Source organism: Xiphias gladius, chromosome 15 (assembly GCF_016859285.1).
Source record: "Xiphias gladius isolate SHS-SW01 ecotype Sanya breed wild chromosome 15, ASM1685928v1, whole genome shotgun sequence".
In the NCBI taxonomy this organism is placed as follows: domain Eukaryota; kingdom Metazoa; phylum Chordata; class Actinopteri; order Istiophoriformes; family Xiphiidae; genus Xiphias; species Xiphias gladius.
The window spans coordinates 20,418,440-20,439,883 of record NC_053414.1 but is presented as its reverse complement, the minus strand read 5'-3'; the positions used below and the strand labels follow the sequence as shown (position 1 = coordinate 20,439,883).

Sequence of the window (21,444 nt, the reverse complement as noted above, 5' to 3'; positions counted from 1 at the left end):
TCGTGATACTGGGAGACTGTGTTGCAAACTGGGGATATACAAATGTTTACAGTCGAAATTAGCAGCTAGGTTGGGGGCAGTTTAGGCTTACAGTGCAAAAGGTGGTTATCTGAAGGCTTTTAGCCAATGACAACAACTGTGCCATGTGTTCTACAGACCCAAAATAGATGAAAAATCAATCTTTTTTTTCCAGCTGTTCAAATTGAGTTTGGTTTATTCAGACTGGGAAAATAAGATTTCACTAAGTCCGTAGAAATGTTCTGTGGCAAGCATGCATCTTGTTAGCGTGCTACCAGATTCTATGCGGCTCCTGAAAAAAGGGATAAGCAACAACATTTTGCTGGAACAGCCATCAGTGCTTTTTGTAGGTGTAAACACCCAAACTTTCACTCACTGATGTAATTTTAAAGGAGCAAATGTTATTTTTTTTCCCTAAGATGAGTATATCAGAAAACAGAGGACACTTTAATTTTTTAGGAAACACAACTAGCAGCAGGTAACTACTCTCAAATCTGCACTAAATAATGAAACACTTTATTTGGATTTTATGTATCACTGATACAACCCTAATCTGTGTATATTTTCAACCTCATTACAAAAAAATTTGCACATATCCCATCAAGGTTATTTCTCTTTGTTGAATTACATTTGATTGAATAAGACTACAGCGGGCCTTAGTGTTTGTTTCTATACAGTATGCGCTGTACAGTATTCAAATTAGTTAACTATGGCACCTTAGCTCAAGAGTCCAATATGATTTTGTAGCTTTTATCATGATTGTGTGAAAGCAATTAAAAAAAAATCAAACATCAGAAAAGTTTTAAAAACCAATTAGCCTTCTAATGTGTATGAACACGGGACCCAAAAAATAACTAATTTATCATACAAATCAATGTAAATTTTGCCAATTACTGCTTAATTTTTCCCCATGAACTTTTTGATTGAAATATCCTAATCCATTACAAACTTCGGTTACAACCATAGTGTGAAATCTAAGTCAAGTGGACTAGGACAAGAGTGAGCTCTCTTCCTAATTAACATGGCCTGTCACTCACACCCAGACATTCACACATACACACAAATCAACACATACAGGCTCAGACTCTGATCTGTTTGCCTCCCAGCTTAGTCTGACAGCAATGTCAGCTTCAATAAGCTTCCGTTTGCAGCTGAGGCTCTGTGGTCTCTGCCTAATTGCATTATCTTTCCCCTACCTGAGACACTACTGTGCTTTATTCTGCTGATGCAGACAAAGAGGTGAGATGTTAGTTCTTATAGAGGGAGATTCGGAACAAAGTGAGTGGTGTGTTGATAACATTGCTGGCTACACTTAAAGGTGAAAGTGTGATCATCATAGTTGGCACAGTAGAGACATGTATGCACACTACAGTCACATCCACTCATAGGCACAGCACAGAAATCATAACACCAAAGAAAACACATATTAAATCCCGCAGGATGGCTAATCAAGTATTTATTAATTCCCCTGTGCTGAGGATGATGTTCTTTTGAAATATTGATGAAAGTGACTAGACAGTGCCAAGTGTGTTTGTGCTGTTCCTATGTGTGTGAATTTGAAGGCCAATAAATATATTATGGTTTTACCAGTTCTTTGTGTGTGGCATATTTAATAAGACTATGTGTACTTGCATGTTTTCTGCTGTTTTCATTTTTGATGCACAACGATCTGGGTGGAGTTCTTTTCCCCTACAGAATCCCGTGAAGTGGACATTGGGTGTGGAGGACTATGGTGGTCCCAAGCCGTATCAATTTGAGCTGTTGGCTCCAGCCCCAGTAATGCCTGAAGTTGGATCTCTTGGAGCTGAGCATGTAGTTAGAGCAGCACACATGTGAAAAATGCTGATTGCAAGTGTACATAACAGTGTGTTAGTATCGAGGCACCTGCTCCCATCTGCAACCACTGCCAAGCGTTTTGAGGGTCTGAGGGGAAAGAATGCAGTCCAGTTGTGCTTCTACAGCCATCAGAAGCAATAGTAGTAAGTAGTAAGTGTGCAGTTCCTCTTCAAACAGAGATTAATATATGCCCTCCAAAGTTTGTTTCTCTTAGAGCTGAAATACATAACTTACTGTTAGGGTTTGTGGTCGGAGGGTTGTTGGTGCCTATTGTGAAGGAGGCCTTTTGGGCCTGGCTGACCAGGGTGTCTTCTGAAACAGCAGACAGGTACTGGCAGACCAGCAGGACGGGAGGAGTTTGGGGAGGCCATGTAGAGGGAGTTTCAGTTGGCTTCAAGGAGCTTCTAGCAAACGATCCGCCGTCTGTTTTTCAGCGGGGGAACAGAACTGCTGACTCGAGCACGGGATATCATCAGGCGGGGGAAGGATCACTTTGAGGAACTCCTGAACACCACCACCATGTCCTCTGAGGAAGAGGCAGAGTTTGAAGATGCAGGGGAAGCCTGACTCATGTCTCTGGCAGAAGTCTCCAAGGTCATTAAGAAGCTCCTCATTGGCAAGGCGCCAGGTGTGGATGAGATTTGCCCTGAGACTTTGAAGGCTCTGGAGATTGTCCGGCTGTCTTGGCTGACACACATCTTCAATGTCTTTTGGAGGATGGGGAGAGTGCTTGTGGACTGGCAGACCGGGTTGGGGGCTAAAATTTTCAAAAAGGGGGACTGGTGGGTGTTGTCGAATTATCAGGGTATCACACTGCTCAGCCTCCCGGGCAAGGTTATGCCACGGTGCGGGAAAGGAGGCTCCGGCTGATCACAGTACTCGGGATTCAGTAGGAGCAATGTGGATTCCATCCTGGCCATGGAACAGTGGACCAACTCTTCACCCTTGCAAGGCTACTTGAGGGATCATGGGAGTTTGCCCATCCAGTCTACATGAGCTTTGTGGATTTGGAGAAGGCCTATGACCGGGTCCTTTGGGGGATCTTGTGGGGGATACTGCAGGAATATGGGGTTTCGGGGCCATTGCTATGAGCTGTTCCATCGCTATATAACTGGAATGAGAGTATATTCTCTGCCGGAAGTCAAACACATTTTCAGTGGGTGCTGGCCCCCAATAGGGTTGTCCCTTGTCACAAGTCCTGTTTGCTCGTCATGGACAGGATTCCAAGGTGCAGCTGGGGGAGAAGAATGTCTGGTTTGGGTGCTTCAGAAATGTGTGTCTGCTATTTGCAGATGATGTGGGGTTCTGTTGTCTTCATCAGACCATGACCTTCATCACACACTGGGGCTGTTTGCAGCCAAGTGTGAAGTGGCTAGGATTAGCATCAGCACCTCCAAGTCTGAGGCCATGGTTCTCTGCAAGAAAATGGTGAATTGCTTCCTTTGAGTTGGGACGGAGTTTCTGCCTGAAGTGACGGATTTTAAGTATCTCTGGGTCTTGTTCAGTAAAGCTAGCATTGTACCAGACAGTTGTGGTGAAGAGGGAGCTGAGCCAAAAGGCAAAGCTTTGGATTCACCAGTCGATCTGCATTCTGACCCTAACTTATGGTCATGAGCTTTGAGTAATGACAGAAAAAAGGAGATTGCGGATATAAGCCGCTCAAATTAGTTTCCTCCGCAGGATGGTTGGGCTCAACCTTAGAGATTGAACCTACTCAACCTTGGAGTAGACCCGCCGCTCCTTCGGGTCGAAAGGAGCCAGTTGAGGTGGTTCGGACATCTGATTAGGATGACTCCTGGGCGCCTTTCATTCGAGGTCTTCCAGGCACATCCAACTGATAGCAGACCCCGGGGTAGACCCAGAACACGCTAGAGAGATTATATCTCGCCTGGCCTTTGAACTCAGAGAAGGATGTCTGGGCTGCCTTGCTTAACCTGCTGCCACCGCAACCTGACTTCGGATAAGTGGCAGAAAAATGGATGGATGAATGGTTTCTAAATTACCTCAAACTTAGTTTGGCATTCATATACATTAATCTTTTGTTATTTATCAGCCAACATATTTACCAATACTAATATATCTGTAATAATAATAATAACATAATATATAACGAGAAACCATATAGCAGTCGGATCACACCAGCCACGACGCCCGTCAACATGTTGACATTCCGATCCATGAGTACTCAGTAGTCATTACAACATTATTATATGAGTACTCAGTGCTCATGGGCCGGACCGCACCCATCCGATTACTTGGCCTTCATTTCGATCTCAACTACAAACCTGGAAAGTTCCATGACTGCATCTTCCTCCGTTTCCACAGTTGTGACAATATTGCGGTGACAAAATCTGACCACGGACAGACAGACATATAAACATCGGCTACAGTACACAAAGCCGCCTCTGAGGTAGTTCCCACTACAGTAGGTATCTCCAGGACCATATTTTGCAATGACGAACAACATATATACACACACACACACACATCTGATTGTTTCTACACATATATAGGACATCACATACACATATACATATATGCGCCAACCCCAGCTTTCTTTCTCTCTCACACACACACACACACACACACACACACACACACACACACACACACACACACACACACACACACACACACACACACACACACACAAACACGTGCACACACACACCCTTGTTTTGCTGTATTTGTGGGGATCCATCATTGACCTAACGCATTCCCTAGCCCCTTACCCTAACCCTAACCTAAACCTCATTCTAACCTGAACCCTAAAACCAAGTCTTAACCCTCAAACAGCCATTTAAACTTGTGGGCTCCAACATTTTGTAATGGTTGAAGATATGGGTATGACGCACTCCACATTAACTGGACAGTGCAGTTTGTGTTATAGAATCCCTGTTCAAACATGGCAATTTAAATCTAAACAGATTCATAATGTACATGGGCAAAAAATCTCAAGGGATTAAAAAAGAAGGTACACTAAATGTTCTACAGTTGAGTGTATTTAAATAAGTGTTATGTACATTTAATTGCTGTGACCATTTTTTCTAGATGGCAATGTAACATGGATTTTATTTGTACAAACCAGTGCTGGGGGGCCTGAGGCAATTTTCTCTATCGACTTGATAAACAGTCTGAGCTCAGCTGCTCAGCTTGTGGTTATAGTTAGCTGTGTATGTGTGTGTGTGTGTGTGTGTGTGTGTGTGTGTGTGTGTGTGTGTGTGTGTGTGTGTGTGTGAGAGAGAAAGAAAGCTGGGGTTGGCGCATATATGTATATGTGTATGTGATGTCCTATATATGTGTAGAAACAATCAGATCCACTGGTTTGTATGTGTAAATATTGTACAGCTTGAACTACAGGTTTTTTGCATATTCCCAGCTTCCCCAACCACAGGATGCTGAGTCGGACACATTTCATTCTTCACAGATTGATAGCCTAGGGGGAGACATAGAGACTAACCCCGCCTTGGGCGAAACCATTAAGGAAATAAGATTGATCAAACAAAACGTATTAATACAACTTGATCTCCCAAAGGCAGATGAAGAAATTTAAATCTAGACCAACGCACCCACATGCACGCAGGCATGCATAACCACATATGTACACACACTACCACATACTTTTAGACACATACAGCACAGTGCACTGACATAACCAAGATTAAAGGGGACCTATTATGCTCATTTCCAGCTCTATATTTTATTTTGGGACTCCACTAGAGTAGCTTTGCATGATTCACAGTTCACAAAAAGTCCTTATGTATCTCGAACCGCCTGATATGCAGTCTCTCACTTGAGCCTCTGACTGAAACAGGCAATATTAGCCCAGGCCTCCGATTGGCCAAACATTCAAAAGCCTGCCGAGGGGCAGCGCACCCGACGCTTGCGAGCACCGCCTCATCTTCTTACGTCAAAGGTCTGAAAGCAAACTGTAAAACCCAAATTCGATCCAGAATATGAGAGTGGACAGCACGAATATCTGCAGCAACTAAGCTTACAGCACGACGTGTCTGTTTGGGTAATATTATGCCCATTACCTGCTAACTGTGTGACATAACGGTGGATTTAGTCTTTCAATCACGATCAGTATATGAACATGTTTCTATATATGCCCCTGTTAATAGTTTTACATGTGGGAAAATGCGCTAAAATGCCAAGTGGAAAACGTCTGCTGTAAGGAAATACAAAAGCTAACGTTGTTAGTAAAACATTATTCTGCTTTCACCAAACGAATGTATAGTAAACCTGTACCATCAGTTATTTGTATGCTGGAGTACAATAAATGTCTATAATATTATTCAAGTACACTGTTTTGGGAGAATGAGCTGTGCTTTGAGCAGATGACCATTTAAAGAAATCTGTGACGAGCTGATATCAGCTCGTCACAGAAGTAGAAAGAACCACTGGAAAGCTGCAGCTCAATTTGTGTATCAAGAGAATAAAATTAAACTTGTAAATCCCAGCAAAGTGAATGTACTCCACCACATCGAGTGTAAGGTGAGCGTGTCTGACAAGGAAAAATGGTGTGCCTCTGAAAGCCACTCCTTCAAACATGATGCATTTCTCAGCAGACAAATCTACCAAGTTTTACATGACAGAAACGGAGAATGAGAGATTTGGGAAAACCTTTTAGAAACTGCTTTTTCTGTTGTACTTCAGCACGTCTTTTATTTACTGAGAAACGGATGGGCCCTATCATCCGAGCTGACAGGTAATGCCATTTAAACATTCCCATAGAGAGGAGGAGCCCAAGGCTTGGCAGTACAGCACACACGCTACCAGATCATTTCAGTAAGCTGCTAAACAGATGCTTGTGTGGAAGAAAGCCGTCAGCAGGCAGCAAGTACATCTACGTTAAATGCTGAAGTGCTTGTTTTCATTCGTTTGTGGCCTTGACAAAGAATAAAATTTTTTAATTTATTCATATTGTATACACATACAGTATTGTATAGACTGTCTGTAAAGACATGCATCATTTAACAGCACTGCCTTATTATCAAGGGGTAAAAAATTTGTTTTGTGCAGACTGAACATGAATTATACACAAAAACAGTGCCCATTCAAAATTCATTGAACAATTGTAAGATCCTGGGTGATTCTTTCTTCATCATGCCTGATTTCAGAAGATAAACCATGCAAACCACTAGCTAGCTGGAACAACTAGCTAGTGGTTTAAATTTTAAGTTTATTCTTATTTCCGTAACATACAGTAAAGTGAGTGACTATTCACCCAAGAGCTAAACCTTGCCAATAAAAGAATTTAACTACAGTATTTTCACCTCCTGTCCTCCTTAAATTTCGCAACATTTATCAAAAACGATGTCTGAGCAACTACATCTCATAGGGGTAAAGACAGATATCAGTTATTGGACAAGGCAACCATTTGGGAGAGCTTTTGTGAGTGTTTGCGTACGACAAGACCAGTGGCAAATATCAACAGCTTTATGACATTATCACGCACTGCTGACAGATGTGTAACGTAGAAGCTAATATCAATGCTGCTGGTGTGATTATTACTGCCACATGATTACTAGAAGCACAGACAAGCTTGACGCATGTGTGTAAGTGTGTGGTTATGTGTCGTGTGGCAGACATTGAGAGAGAGAGAGTCAAGCGCAGGGCGGAAAAATAGAGATGCAGACCAGTTGACCGTAATTTCAACTGACTACATGACAAGTGCGCAAAAGACAGTGTTCACGCATTTGTGTTTTCAGCACACATGGATCTTAAGTTAGCTTTGCGCCCATATGTATACCCTGCTTTAAAATGGAAACATCTATGCTGCCCTTTACAGCCCAGACACAGTTCATCTCTTCAGGTGCTGCAGACAGAGCCTTCACTCACTCTGACACACACACACACACACACACACACACACACACACACACACACACACACACACACACACAAAATAAAGAAAACGCACACCTAGATGAGGTTAAGTCCAGCTGTCTATTGCTCAAAGACAGTCAGGAGAGCTCCTGTTCATCTCTCTCTCTCTCTCTCTCTCTTCCAGGTCTTTTTTTTTGTGTGTGTGGTGCCCCTCTCATTCTGTGCCAGTACGTGTCAGGAGGAACTGTTTTCTGTGTTCATCTTGCGGCAATGGAGGGGTGAGATAGTAGACACAAAGATTTAAGAAAAACTTTTGAGTGTGTATGTATAGCCTAGAGAAAGAGAAATAGAGAGAGTGTATTTATTTTTATAATTTTTATGGCATTTCATCCTAAACATCATATTAGGAAAAAAAAAGAAAGGCCCATGCAGCTAATCATTCTTAACAACCCGCGCAACACCAGCTGCACTGATTGTGCCCCTGTGCGTCAAACTTCCAAACCAACTTCTTGCACTGCTGATAAACATTACATTTACTGCCCTTGAAATATAGGCAAAGATGAAAAGAGAGCTGCAGTGTGGCTGGAGCAAACAATGTAAATCAAACAAAACAAACTAACAGAGCAGAGTATAGTTAACTCTTATTAGAGCAATCTCTCTCATCCGTTGTTTTCTCCTCATCTGTCTATCTATACTGCATCTCTGATGCCCTTCGAGACGTGTCACTTCCTCCTTGCAGCGTTTCCTGAAATAGCACCAGTCCCCTCATAGACGTTGTGCTGCTATATAAGTACTGTATCCAACAAAGCAGTTCAGATACAGCACACAGAGTATATGGGATTTACTGTGCCACTAATCTAAAATCAGTGGTGGTAACATCATTTATTTATGGTAGCTTATGCATGCATTTCTCACATCAGCTTCGTTCTGCTTTCTATCCATTTCTACCAGGGGTCGTTTTTGTATTGCATACGATTAGAGTGTGGCATGTCATTTGCCAATTTTATAGCAGTCGGTCACAAATCCCCTGAAAGGCTCTTCTTCGTGTGTGTCTCCTTGTGACAAGGACAATAGTATGCATTAATGAGTCCACTCAGTTTTCTTGTTTGAGTTTTGCTTCATTTTGCATTCTTTCATTTTAATTAGCAGATATTACTGAAGTATTTTAACAACTTTTCATAATACCTGTGAAACAACTGAGACTATGGTTAATAAAGCGCAATGCTAATGCTACTGCAAAATTAAGCTTCACACTGTTTCCTGTGATAAACTGAATGTTCCTATCAATGTTCAATGTTCCTCACTATCCTTCCTTGGCAGTGTTCTGTGTGCAGTGTATTCTCTAAGAAATAGAAAAGATTTTAAATCAGTCTTTCATTCCACAACGTTACTGACAGAAACTTTGAAAACCTGAGCTGTATATCTTTTATCATGTTAAAATGTTATATTTAGCATTAGCATCTTAGCATCTTGTGAGCCCTACCTTCCACTACATGCTCTGTGTCTGATAAATAAATTTGCCTGCATTGCAGCAGTCATTACTGTCACTTAAAAAAAACAAAGGTAGAAGTGTCTTTTGGGCTGTGGACGAACTGTCCAACTGCATTCAACACAGGCAAGAATGTGAGAGCAGGAAAAAAAGGGATCAGCGGAGTAGGCAGAAGTGAGCTGAAGAATAAAAAGAAAACTCTACAGCTACCCAGCAATTATTCAGTCTCACACCGGGCACTTAATATATATATCTCTGAGTGAAAGAAATGAGAGAGAATAAGAGGGAGGAGGAAAAGGAAAGAGAGGTGGGAAAAAGAGGTGGCTTGAGGAAAAAAATAATCTCAAGTCATGCTTGGTGTGCTTTCATGGCCTTATCAGCCACACCAGTAAAGAAACCAATCATATACAGCTGCCTTTTTTGTTAACACAGACATAAATCCATCGGTAGTCTTCCCAAAACTGTTAGGCAACAGAGGCCATGGCTTCGTAAACAACATTAGTGTATATCTGCAGAAAGGAAGCACAAACAAGCTAGAGTATGACACTATCAGGACCTGGGAAAATAACCAGCTTATGGCAGAGGAAATGATGAGCTAGCCACCTGTACACAAAACTTGATGCTGGCTGGGTAATTGAGACAGCATATTGCTGCACAGCAACCTTCCCAGAGACACAACCATAATATAATGTGCTGTGGAGAAATTTCTCATTTACGGCCGGGTAATAGCACTTAGGTCAGAACAATGGCCCTCTCTACTTGTAAATTGGATGGGCTTTCTCATTATTATGTATTGGCGTTAGGAATGGTCTAAGGATGGAGTAACGTTGAATGGCCTGAAGTTTGCACAGAGGGAAAACAAAGTTGGGGAGAAGAGTTATAAATATGGATAGTACAGATGTGTTCAATAGATGCAGCCCAAATTCCAACATACTGTATTTGTGGGTGGTAGAGATATAGAAAAATGGATATAACTTATGAATATAACTTAAATGCTGGTGATTGTTAGTACCAGTTGCATAGGGATTGTTTGTGTTACCCTCACAAAAAAGGAGCATAGAATAGCGTCAGGTCAAGCAGAGCACTGAAGTCGCGCCTGCATAATCTGATCCATCAGATGTTTCATTCAAGCTTGACCATCAGTGGCTGATTCAACAGCTTACTACTAATGTCCAATTGTATTCATTAATGTGTGCCAATTATAAGCTGACACCCCTCACAATTTCTCTCATTTTGCTGATGCTGTACCATCATGCCAATGGCATTTTCCTTCGGCAGCTTTTTAAAAAAAAAACTGATTTAATGTTTTATGAATGTGTTTCTTAGGGGAGTAGAGTTCCTTCCTGTAGAATCATCATGGCTGCACTGATTTTCACCTTCAAAGAGCAAAGCCTTTTCTGCAAAACTGTGTAACCATATCTTATAAGTGATCAATATCTTGACATAAGTGTCTCGGACTGGACTTAACTTTCTGGGAAAAAAAATAATACGGCAGCCATTTGGTCACCTTCATGTATCTAACCAGCATTGAAACCGCAAAGGCTAATGAATGCTCTCCTTTTCATATCAACAACTCATAGCCAATGGCGTATTGACTGAGCATCCTTACCCCCTTTTCAGCAGTACTCCATACTTAGACAATTATTTGTCACATTCAAACCTCAAAGTTAAATACAAAATGCAATCTTCTATTTCTCCCCACTGAAGAGTTCTATTAGACCAGTTGAGGGTTCCTTGCCTTTCTCAAAGACACACTGAAGAGAGAATTCGTAAATGTCCAGTCTCCAGTCTTCTATCCACTGAGCATTTGTTTACCAGTATGGGGATTTATACGTGCAGAATTTGGATAATAACTTCACCACTGGAGAACTGTGTTTAGTCCCTGATACAGGTGCTTTTGGCTTGGCCTTTACACGCACTGTTCATGGGTGGGAAGCTGGTGAGGGATCATTGTGTCATAACAATAGTGTCTCCTGCTGGTTTGGCTGTGTGCATTGTCTCTCTCTGTATTCCCCCCATCCCAAGGCCAAGAGTGGAAGTAGGCTACAAAGGAGCAAGTGGGAGTGAAAGAGCTAGTGATTTTTCATTTTGGTCTTTTTGGGTACATACTAAAATTGTACTTTTGAAGGAACAAATTGTAGGGTTGGAAAATAAACCCTTGTCAAAGATTACTGTAATGTAGTTTATGGTACTACCCCTCTTACAATTGTGCTTTCCTTTTTTCTGAGAGTGCTTTAAACTTGTTAGCTTTCTCAGTCTTTGACACATACAAACAAAGTACCTATGATAGCTCACTGTTCAATATCTATGTTTCCATGAAGCCTGAATGCCTTCCAGGTTTCTCTAATGACAAATCCAGCATAGTAGGAGTCACCAGCTTCCTTTTATTACAGTCATCACTTAATTTCTAAATTGTCACCCATACCAGAAAATACCATTACCTAAGTCTAATCTTAACCTCACCCCTATTCTATGTAAACCTAATGCAATAGTTATTTTTCAGAATTAACCACAAGCTTTTATTAGCTTAATTTATGGATGTGGATCAAGAAGCAGCTCCTCTCCTAAAGAGATATACAACAATAAATCTTCTCCAAGGGTAGATGTCTGGCATTAAGTAGCCTTCAAGTTTTAATTCATGCATTTGCAAAGTCACTAATTTTATTATAAGAAATTAAATGCCATCAAACTTCTAATCCACATCTTTCCAGCTGTGGAAACATCTGGAAAAGAGTTGTTAATGTTATGCTGCCAAGCAAAGTATTGTACCAGTGTCTTGGAGAAGATATACTGTATTTTCATATTTTTGAGAACAGATGCTACACGGTCTAATAGATAGGAACTGATCTGAGCTAAGATCTCCATTTAATATACCTTCAAACTGCATGCAGAGACATAAAAAAGGCATCCTTGAGTTTGCTTGTTTTATGTGCATGGGACAGGCTATATTGGAAACGGTAAAATGTTTCAGCCTCCCAGGACTGCGAGGTTCTTGAAATGCCACCCTGTTATCCCAATTTAATCTAACTTTTATCTTAAATCCTAATTTAATTTTAAGAGTAAAACGGAATCTTGTGGATTTGAATCTAGTATGTGGAAAGGCACTGGTAAAAGTGAAAATTGGCTCATTTCCTCAATTTGGATTATGAAATATTTTCCTTATCTTCAACATTTCTGTACTTGTGAGGACATTTGGTCATGAATACACATGCTTGCACATGGACACTTTTACTCAAACAGATTCACTCACTCACTAGCTCACTCACCCACCACCGCACACACAGTCCATTCAAATTCCCCAGGCTATAAGTGCACTGATAAAGTGTACTCCACGAGTGACTCCCCTGTTGCACCTAGTGCCAGCGACATGCAGAAGATTGTCATGCCAGATTTGTTCGACATGAGGCGATGGGAAGGAAACATACCTGCAGGGAATGTGTGTTAGAGATGAACATCCAGCGTGAAAAAAACATGAAAGGGGAACACAGAGGGGGGGTGTATGTTGTGTTCCACTGGTACCAGCTGCTGCGTACTGAAATATGCACACGTTGATGTATATGCATGATGTATATGTACTGTAAATGCACGTAAGCTGCAGTTACTTACATGAGGGCAAACTCTCAGCTGAGATCTGAGTCTCTTTCTGACTGATGGCACGGAAACTTTGAGACAGACATCACAAAACTGAGTTTAATGCGAGTCAAACGACCGTTAGTCTCGGCCCCTGCTTGGATGTAAGCAGAGCAGCATTTCGAGACATTGTTCTCCTCGTGGCGATTATAGGTCTCCCACTTTATAAATTGCTATTGCTGCAGCCATTAACCTACAGAGAAGAGAGGACTGCAAAATGTAAAACTGACACAAAAAGATAAAATTTTATTCTCTCTCCCATTAGGGACCCACCTAGACAGTGAGAAAGCCCTGAGTCTTTCAGCTAGAACAAACAGTGTAGTGAGAAACATGCTTAGGGTGATGGGACTGTCATGGGTCCTTGTTCATGTAATAAACTGCAGAGTATGAACAAGCTCCACAGTGACGGCCGCTGATCAAGCTAACATCTCCCTTATGTCTGATCAGTGTCAATTTTGGCAGCTGGTTTTGATTTAGTTGTAGCCTTGAGTCTTTCGATGAAATTGTGTATTAGATTTAGTCAAAATTTGGTCATTTGGTTTTTCTTAGTTTTAGTCAACCACAACTAAAGACATTTTAGTCTTGTTTTCGTCGGTAACGTTAGTCTCATTTTCGTCATACATTTTTAATTTTTATGTCTTCAGTGCCTTCGCCATCTTTGTGCACAGTTACCATGGTTACAGGTGTCTTTTCATGGTGTCCATGTCACTCTGCTCTGCAGTAGTGCAGACTGACTCACCTCAGTAAATCCAGTTAGGATTTCCAAAGTCTGTCTGTTTGAACAGAACTGCTCTCCCTAATCTAATCTAGTATACTCGTTCCTGCTACCTCGCATTAGTGGATCTACCTGTGGTGTTCACTGCAGAGCAGTGAGCCATTTAGATGTTGGATTCACTCATTTTTTTACTAAAATATTGTTCATCTTCTGGATTTAGTTTCAGAGGAGTCGCTATAGCATCATCAATACTGTGATCTTTGTTTAGCAACCATCTAGAGGACAATTTAGATGGACCACCGACATTAATCATGGAACTTACTCACTCCTCCTGACAGCAACACTAAAGATAGCCGACTGTAAGTAACGTTAATGTTACCTCCACAGCACTTGATATTTATATTAGCTTACCTCCTTGCATGTTTTTGTAATCTGTCTCAGCTGTGGTGTTGCTGCCTCTTGTCTAATTTTTAGTGGAGTGTAGATGAATTTAGTCCATAAATCTGTTTCTCCCAAGAACAGGTAACATCAGATAACATTACTGACAGACAAATAACTTTGCAAGGTGTTTCTTATTAATAGTAGTGCAACAGGTCAAGCAGCTAAATGATCTTCTGAACAGGAGATATTTTTTGCAGCGGAGGAAACCGTTTTACTAATCAAAAGCTACAGTATGTAATTCCACAGTTGTAGGTTGTCCATTCATCCATCTTTCACATTATTGTTTAGTTTTTAATCATGGACAAAAAATGTAATACATGTCGTCATATCTCTTGTTTTCGAAGGTTACCTTTTATTTAGTTTTATTTTTGTTTTTTTCATGAAAAATAGATCGTCAACGAATATTTTTCATCATAGTTTTCATAATAAATTAACACCATGTCAGATTTATTTTAATCTAGAGGAAAAAATCTATGTAAACGTAAAAAAATGTAACTTTTTATCTGTTTTTCATCTGTCTCTTTTGTGAGCAGTGCAACCTTTAGAAATCTCTTTCTCTTACTTAATCACAAATACACACACACAAACAATCTCTTCTACTTCCACTCCCTTCTTTCTCATCCACTTTCTCATCTTCACTATTGAGACCCTACCTCTCTATCTCTGGCTCACAGCTCTTGATGAGTTTGTCAGTCACTGAGGAGAGACGGGGATTTGAGGAAAAACCCGGCACTCTGAACCGCCAGTGGAAGCCGATAATCCACGGAAACAAGAGGTGGTGGCGAAATTCAGTGGATACCAAAACAAATGCTATCAGAGCGGCTCCCACGAAGGTGACAAAGCCCTGCACAAATTTGGCAAACAACAAGCTCATATCTGTGTAAAAATGACTAAGGCATAATGTGAGATGAAATCCTGTGAATTTGATTTATATACAAAAAAGGAACTTGTCTACTTGTGTTCCTGATTGCTTTATTGTTAACACATCATGGATGATGATTAGCTGTAGATGACAGCTGCTGAATCAGACATCCTTAACCCAGTCTGTTTTACAATGACATCTGAAATCAGTAATACATGGGAATTTTGAGATAATACAAATGACTAAAATATTTCTGTTGGCTATTAGGGACAAACTTATTATAGCTATATACTGGTAGCTATTACTTTTGGTTTTAAATCAGCTGTCTTCTTTACCTCACAATGCAACCTGTGTATGAAAGACTTAAAAGCCCTAAATTCAGTCATCATCATTAAGGAAATACTGACCTTTTTTAAGAAGTGCACCTTTCCCATTATTGCAGTGAAGCGTTTCCAGTTAAAGGTCGTATTTAAGAGAGATCGAGAGAGCCTAAGCAGTGGATAAAAGAAAACAGCTGTCGACAGTTTGCTGTCATTACAAAGTAACCTTTCAGTAAAAAGGCTTTGTTTTACCTTCGGAATAAAGCTCTTACAAATAGACAAACACACAACTGAAAAACTTCCTTAACATTGGACCAATGCTAAAATATGAGACTTCCTTCTACACCTGCTTCTGGATCTGACTGATTTGAGAAAAATATCGAATTGGTTATTGATCATTCTGACCAGTGTTGCAAATGCGGTTTGAGTTCATTTTATCTATAAATTAAACTACAGGCCTGTATTTTTGGTCTACATAGTATTAAACAAGAGCCCCAAGATTTTTAAACAGTCAGGTAAAGAAAAATCAACTTTCTATAGAAGAAACCGATTCATTTAGTTCACATTTACCAAGATAATGTGATAAGTAAGTAAATAAGTGGTAATGTGTATAAATGAATGACAATGTATTATATTTGACAGACACTAATATTTAAATTTAATCATGAATCATTGGATATTCAGACAACTCGGCAATTACCTAGATTTTGTATGCTATATATATTATGAAATATATATTATGAAAAAAGATTGCCTCTCCGTTGGTCTTGGAACAGCAAAAAAAAAAAAAAATCACAGCCCTCTCCTATTGTTTCAAACATCAAAATGATACAAAGTGGTGCCTCTTCTTCTGTGAAAATCATATTACAGCCAGTGAAATCATCAGTTGCTGAATGAAACAGTTATTTGCAGTACCTTGTTAAGACACTGTTAGTCATGGCCGTTGCAATTAAAATCATGGCTTTTGTGATTTGAAAATTTCAATGTAAAAACAATTATTCTTCAACCCTAGCTGCTCCCAAACCAGAAATCAGGTATTTATAGCCAACTCTCAGAGGGTCAGAAACGCTGTTATGACTAAGCTTAATCCCGTCAAGGATTGCAAAAACACAGTTGATTTGCAAAGTGAAATGAGGGCAAATGAAAATAAAGAGTGATTAAGTCACCACTGAATTAAGTAGCTCAGCTTTGCTGGACTCTGTGAAAAACCCACAGTGCAAGAATTTGGAGAAAATTTATAATTTGGCAATGTTGCATGTTTTCCCAGGGGGGATCTACCAGAAATAACATGTACTTAATGAAACGCAGGAGTGGAAGTCTGTGTGTGTGTGTGTGTGTGTGTGTGTGTGTGGGTGTGCGTGTGTTACTGTGTGTGTGTGTGTGTGTGTGTGCACGTATGGGGTTTGTATGTGTGGCTCTGCAGGTGGTGAGTGGAGAGTTAATGAAAGGGCCAGTTGTTTTGTAGGGCTGATTTGCAGAGAGCAGATGGATCAGTCTCTCGGCCTCTCTGTTCTCTATCTTGTCCCACATTGCTGCTGTCGCCCCATTTAACAGCCAATTTCCTGCCAGCTCATCACAAACACACATAAAAAAAACACACACATACACACACAAAGGGAGAAAGCTGCAAAAACAGTGTGATAGTACACCACAAGACACATAAAAGGAGAAGAGAGGGTGACACAGTGAGTCATACACACAAACAAATGTACCCAGACACACTGTAGATGATAGTGATTCAGGCATCTTTTGTGCACAGACAAGCATAAAAGTATTTAAGTACATAAAGGGATACACACAAATACACGTAGAGATACACACACACACACACACACACACACACACACACAAAAAGTAAACTCCTATGGGGAAGCGTGGTTGTACACTACACAGATATTAATGAACTTGCTCCATATGTCTTCCCAGGCTGCAGCGCATGAGTAGTTGATTAATCACGTACATTTCACTAAGAAACACTGACACATACACACTAATCCTAATTTATCACACAAACACAGTAATCTCAATTTATCACAAACACAGTAATCCCAAATGACCCCCCATCATCTCTCTCACACACACACACTGTGCCTCACTTTTAATATGCTTCTGCATCTCTGCATTCAGTTAAGTCTGCTATTTTCTGTTTCCATTTTCACTGGTCCATCCTTCTCTGTGACAGATTACAGCACATACCACATACTCAAGCACATCAACACCTGACTTATTCACACTTATAGTAACACTTGCTCCATTTTTCACTTGCGCACACACCCACACAAACTGACGCATGGCATGCTTCAACAACAAAGAGCATACACACATGCTACACACGCGGAAGCCCACACTGAACGTAGGATTTCTTATTTTAACTCTAGCAGCAGGTAGAAGTGGTTAGGCTCCATTAAATGACCTCTGGCTTTCAATCTTCACACTTTGTACAGCAGGAGATTACAATGGCGCCCTTTTTTTCAGCCTTGCGACTGGAAGTCAACCTTCACTCTGGGTTATGTGATATCGCTGGCTGGCCAATGTTTTAATGACATTTCACTGGCGAGATATGGCTTTGTGCATGCAACACAAGTACAGCAACCAATGTCCAGTGTGCAGTGGTATGGAAATTCATGGTTATTAGGGTCGTCATTATCTGACAGTTATATCTGTGGACAAATGATCACACTGAGAAGAATCTTACCATTATTTAGAATGTGGAGTCTAACACCGTGATGCTTTACTAGCAGGTGATTTCTAATGTGTTTTGCCCTGCCCGCACTTTCTTTTTTCCAAGCAAACTCACAAATCTATTCCCAGTTGCTCTGAAAAATTTGCCCTGCATTAACAAATGCATGATCTCATATTAAAGCTTGCAAAATGATTTGTGCTAAAGTTTGCTTTGTGTTTGCTCGATTGTTTTAATTTTGAATTTTTTTTTTTTTTTTTGCGAAGACATATAACTTTCATATGCTTGTTACTGCAGTCCTACTAGATCAGGTAAAACCAGTGGCTAATGTTAGTTTTCTGTACTCAACTCAGACTCTTGGGAAATGTTGGGAAATTCAATACGTCATCATACAGTAATTACCACTAGTGGCTACAGCAAAAGTTTTATAGGCTTGCTTTAATGGACTTACGCAAGTCTCAAAAGAAAATCCTGAGTGGGTTAAAGGGAGCTGTAAAATGCATTTTAGGCTGGATTGCTTATCATTCCTCTAAAGTCATCAAAGATAGTGCAAGAAAAAAGTGAGTCAGTTTTTACGAACAGTAAGTGGATGAATTCTGTTGTAAATTATGCATAGTTTTTAGTGTTTTGTCTTAGTGTAAAATACTGTAAGCTGAGTAAACAGCATTAAATATTCACATATATTTTCCAATATACTGTATGTCTCACACAAAGCCCCTGCATGTTCTCTTTGTGTGAAAGAGTGAACAGGGTTGCCATCAATGCAGAATCCCTGGACAAGTGAGGATGAAACCCACAGATATAACATTAGCCACCCACCCTGCTGTCACTGCCGGGACCAGTAATTTCCAAGCTACATCCTGGCCTCTATACTTTATGTCCCACCCGCCATATCAATCTTCTTTTACAAATATGCTGATTTATCTCTGACCACTTGTCCGCGACTATTGACAAAGCAGCTTTTCTGCTGAAGGTTATATGAATGTAATGTTTTAAAAATTCACTGTTTCTGCAATGGCATTTACATGTACTTTATGATTTCTTTGCTTCATCCTGATGGTCCAGGCCGTTTTATATTTGTTTTCCAGTGACAGCTGGTGCAGCTTTGACAAAGTGGCACATGGCAGTGAAGCACCAGCAAGACCACAGAGAGTTACAGCATCGCAATATGCAGTGACATTACAACATTCAAACTCAGTGAAGGAACTGTTTACACAGAAACACACATATGCACTCTCTAACACACACACACACACACACACACACACAGATATGCACATGCAGCACATGTCAGTACCTTCTGTGCGGATGGTGAATGGGGAGTCCCCCAGTCTCTTGGCTGAGAACTGCCCCCCCAGAGAGGTCATTAGAAAGCACAGGCTGAAGAAACCTATTCCCACCACGAATATCCTGCAACACAAAGGGAGGTGAGAGGGAACGGATGAAAGGGGAGTTAAGATAGAACGACATATTTACGGAGAAGGGCAAGTAAATGGATGGTTTGTGTGAGTATTTGGGAAGATGGAGAGAGAGAGATGGAAAGTGAGATATTTGGAGGCAGAAACATTAGTGGAAAGAGGGTGAGAGGCGTGAAAAACCAAAGGAAGAATGCAGGAAGCAGGACAGGCCGACAATTATGGAAGATAGGTTTGGCAGGACAGAATGATCGACGGTGAGAAGAAAAGACGAAGGGTAAACAGAGATGCAAATATGAGAGGATGAGGGAAAATATGGCGGCAAGCAGAAGAGGAGAGGAGGAGAGAAACGAAGACACAGTCAAGAAACAGCATGCAGCAGTTCTAGAGGGTGAAGTATAAATAGAGCAATGATCACACGTAGAAAAGTAGAAACTTGAAGCCAAAGGGCACTTCAAACATTTTAGTGTTATAATGTTACTGCTTGGCATACATCTAGGACAAGTGCCAAAATAAGGGTGAGCAGTGTGTCCCTGAGTGCAGGCAAAATGGATGTGATTATTTATGAAATATCAGAGGCACACAGAGGGGAAGGGAAGAAAAGGCAAGGGCAGGACAGAAGACAGACAAAAACATTTAGGCATTTAGCTAAGTAAGAGAGTGCAAAGACATTCTAAATGCCAAGTAAAGTCTCTAGAAACACAAACTGGTCTCACTCACCCCTCTGTCTGAACCACACATCAAGTAGATCATCAGTGGACTATGCAATTCAGTCTTAACTGTGTGAGTTACTATATACTGTGGCACCCTGAGATATCAAATACAGTCCTGCTTGAAATTATTGGAATCCCTGAATTTTAAGTATGGAATTCAGAATATCTTCAGAAATAAATGCAAACTAACCAATTTTGTAAAAATCAAAATATTTTAATAAAATGTCCAAAGTTACTGAAAAACAACAACAAAAACACGTTTTCCTATAGTCAAATAAAAAATGCAGACATAAAATGTACGCTTGACACAATTATTGGCACGCTTTTGATGAATTTAAACAAAATTACAAACAAATAAGACTCACCTGTTCTTAATTTTCAGTGTTCATGTGACCTGAATTAACCAATGAATGATGGTTCTACTGCGTAACAAGGGCCTGATTGTTTCCATTTTACTTTTCACAATGGTGAAGACAAGAGAGCTGTCTGAGAGCATCAGAAATGCTATTATCAAAAAACACAACAATTCCAAAGGCTACAATGCGATCCCCAAAGATCTTGAAATCCCTTTTTCAACAGTTCTTAATATTATCAAGAAGTTTGACAGCCATAAAACTGTTAAGACACTTCGAGGACATGAATCTAAGAAGAAACTCAATGAGAGAAGTCTGCTAAGGGTGATGCAGATTGTGGAAAAAACATAACGCAAGACATCTAAAGAGCTTCAGGCTGAACTGGAGCAATCTGGGGTGGTTGGTTTCAGCCTGTACCTTACGTTACATACTAAACCAAGTAGGGCTCCATGGGCCAGGGAGGACACCACTATTGAAAGAAAGGCACAAAAAGGCAAGACTACTGTTGCAAAAACTTTCATAGATAAGCCACAGGCTTTGTGGGATAATGTTTTATGGACAGATGAAACTAAAGTAGGGCTCTTTGGGAATGTAATGTGTCAGTTTGTTTATAGGTTATGAAACGAAGCCCATAAGGAAAAGTACACCCTACCAACAGTAAAACATGGCGGAGGGTCTATCATGCTGTGGGGCTGCTTTGCTGCCTCTGGCACTGGAGGCAACGAATGTTTACAATGAATGATGAAATCAGAAGATTACCGAGGCAAAATTTGTTTAGAGCAAAATGTGTTACCCAGTGTCGGAAAACTAGGTCTGAGGTGAAGCTCTTCGGGCTTTCAGCAGGACAACGACCCAAAGCACCAATCCAGGCGCACTAAAGAATGGTTGAAAAGGAAAAGATGGACTGTTTTAAACTGGCCAGCAGTGAGCCTTGATCTAAATCCCATGGAAAACCTTTGGAGAGAGCTGAAATCTGCCATTGCAAAAAGGACTCCTGCAAACTTAAAAGAACTTGAACGTGTAGCAATGGAAGAGTGGCAGAAACTACCAGCAGACAGGTGCAAGAAGCTTCTAGATGGATAAGAGAAACATTAGGGGCTGCTTTTGTTGCCAAAGGTTCTGAAACTAAATATTAGTGAA

The 21,444-nt window shown here is 40.6% G+C and overlaps 1 protein-coding gene across 1 annotated transcript in view; it reads right to left on the bottom strand.

Annotated features, from left to right (window-relative positions):
- LOC120800407 (alpha-1,6-mannosylglycoprotein 6-beta-N-acetylglucosaminyltransferase B-like) overlaps window positions 1–21,444 on the bottom strand; it is a 107,841-nt gene that overhangs the window by 81,757 nt on the left and 4,640 nt on the right. Inside the window, exon 2 of the mRNA XM_040146491.1 lies at window positions 19,121–19,233. Within this exon, the coding sequence (XP_040002425.1) occupies window positions 19,121–19,233 (113 nt within the window). The remainder of the gene's footprint in view (window positions 1–19,120; window positions 19,234–21,444) is intronic.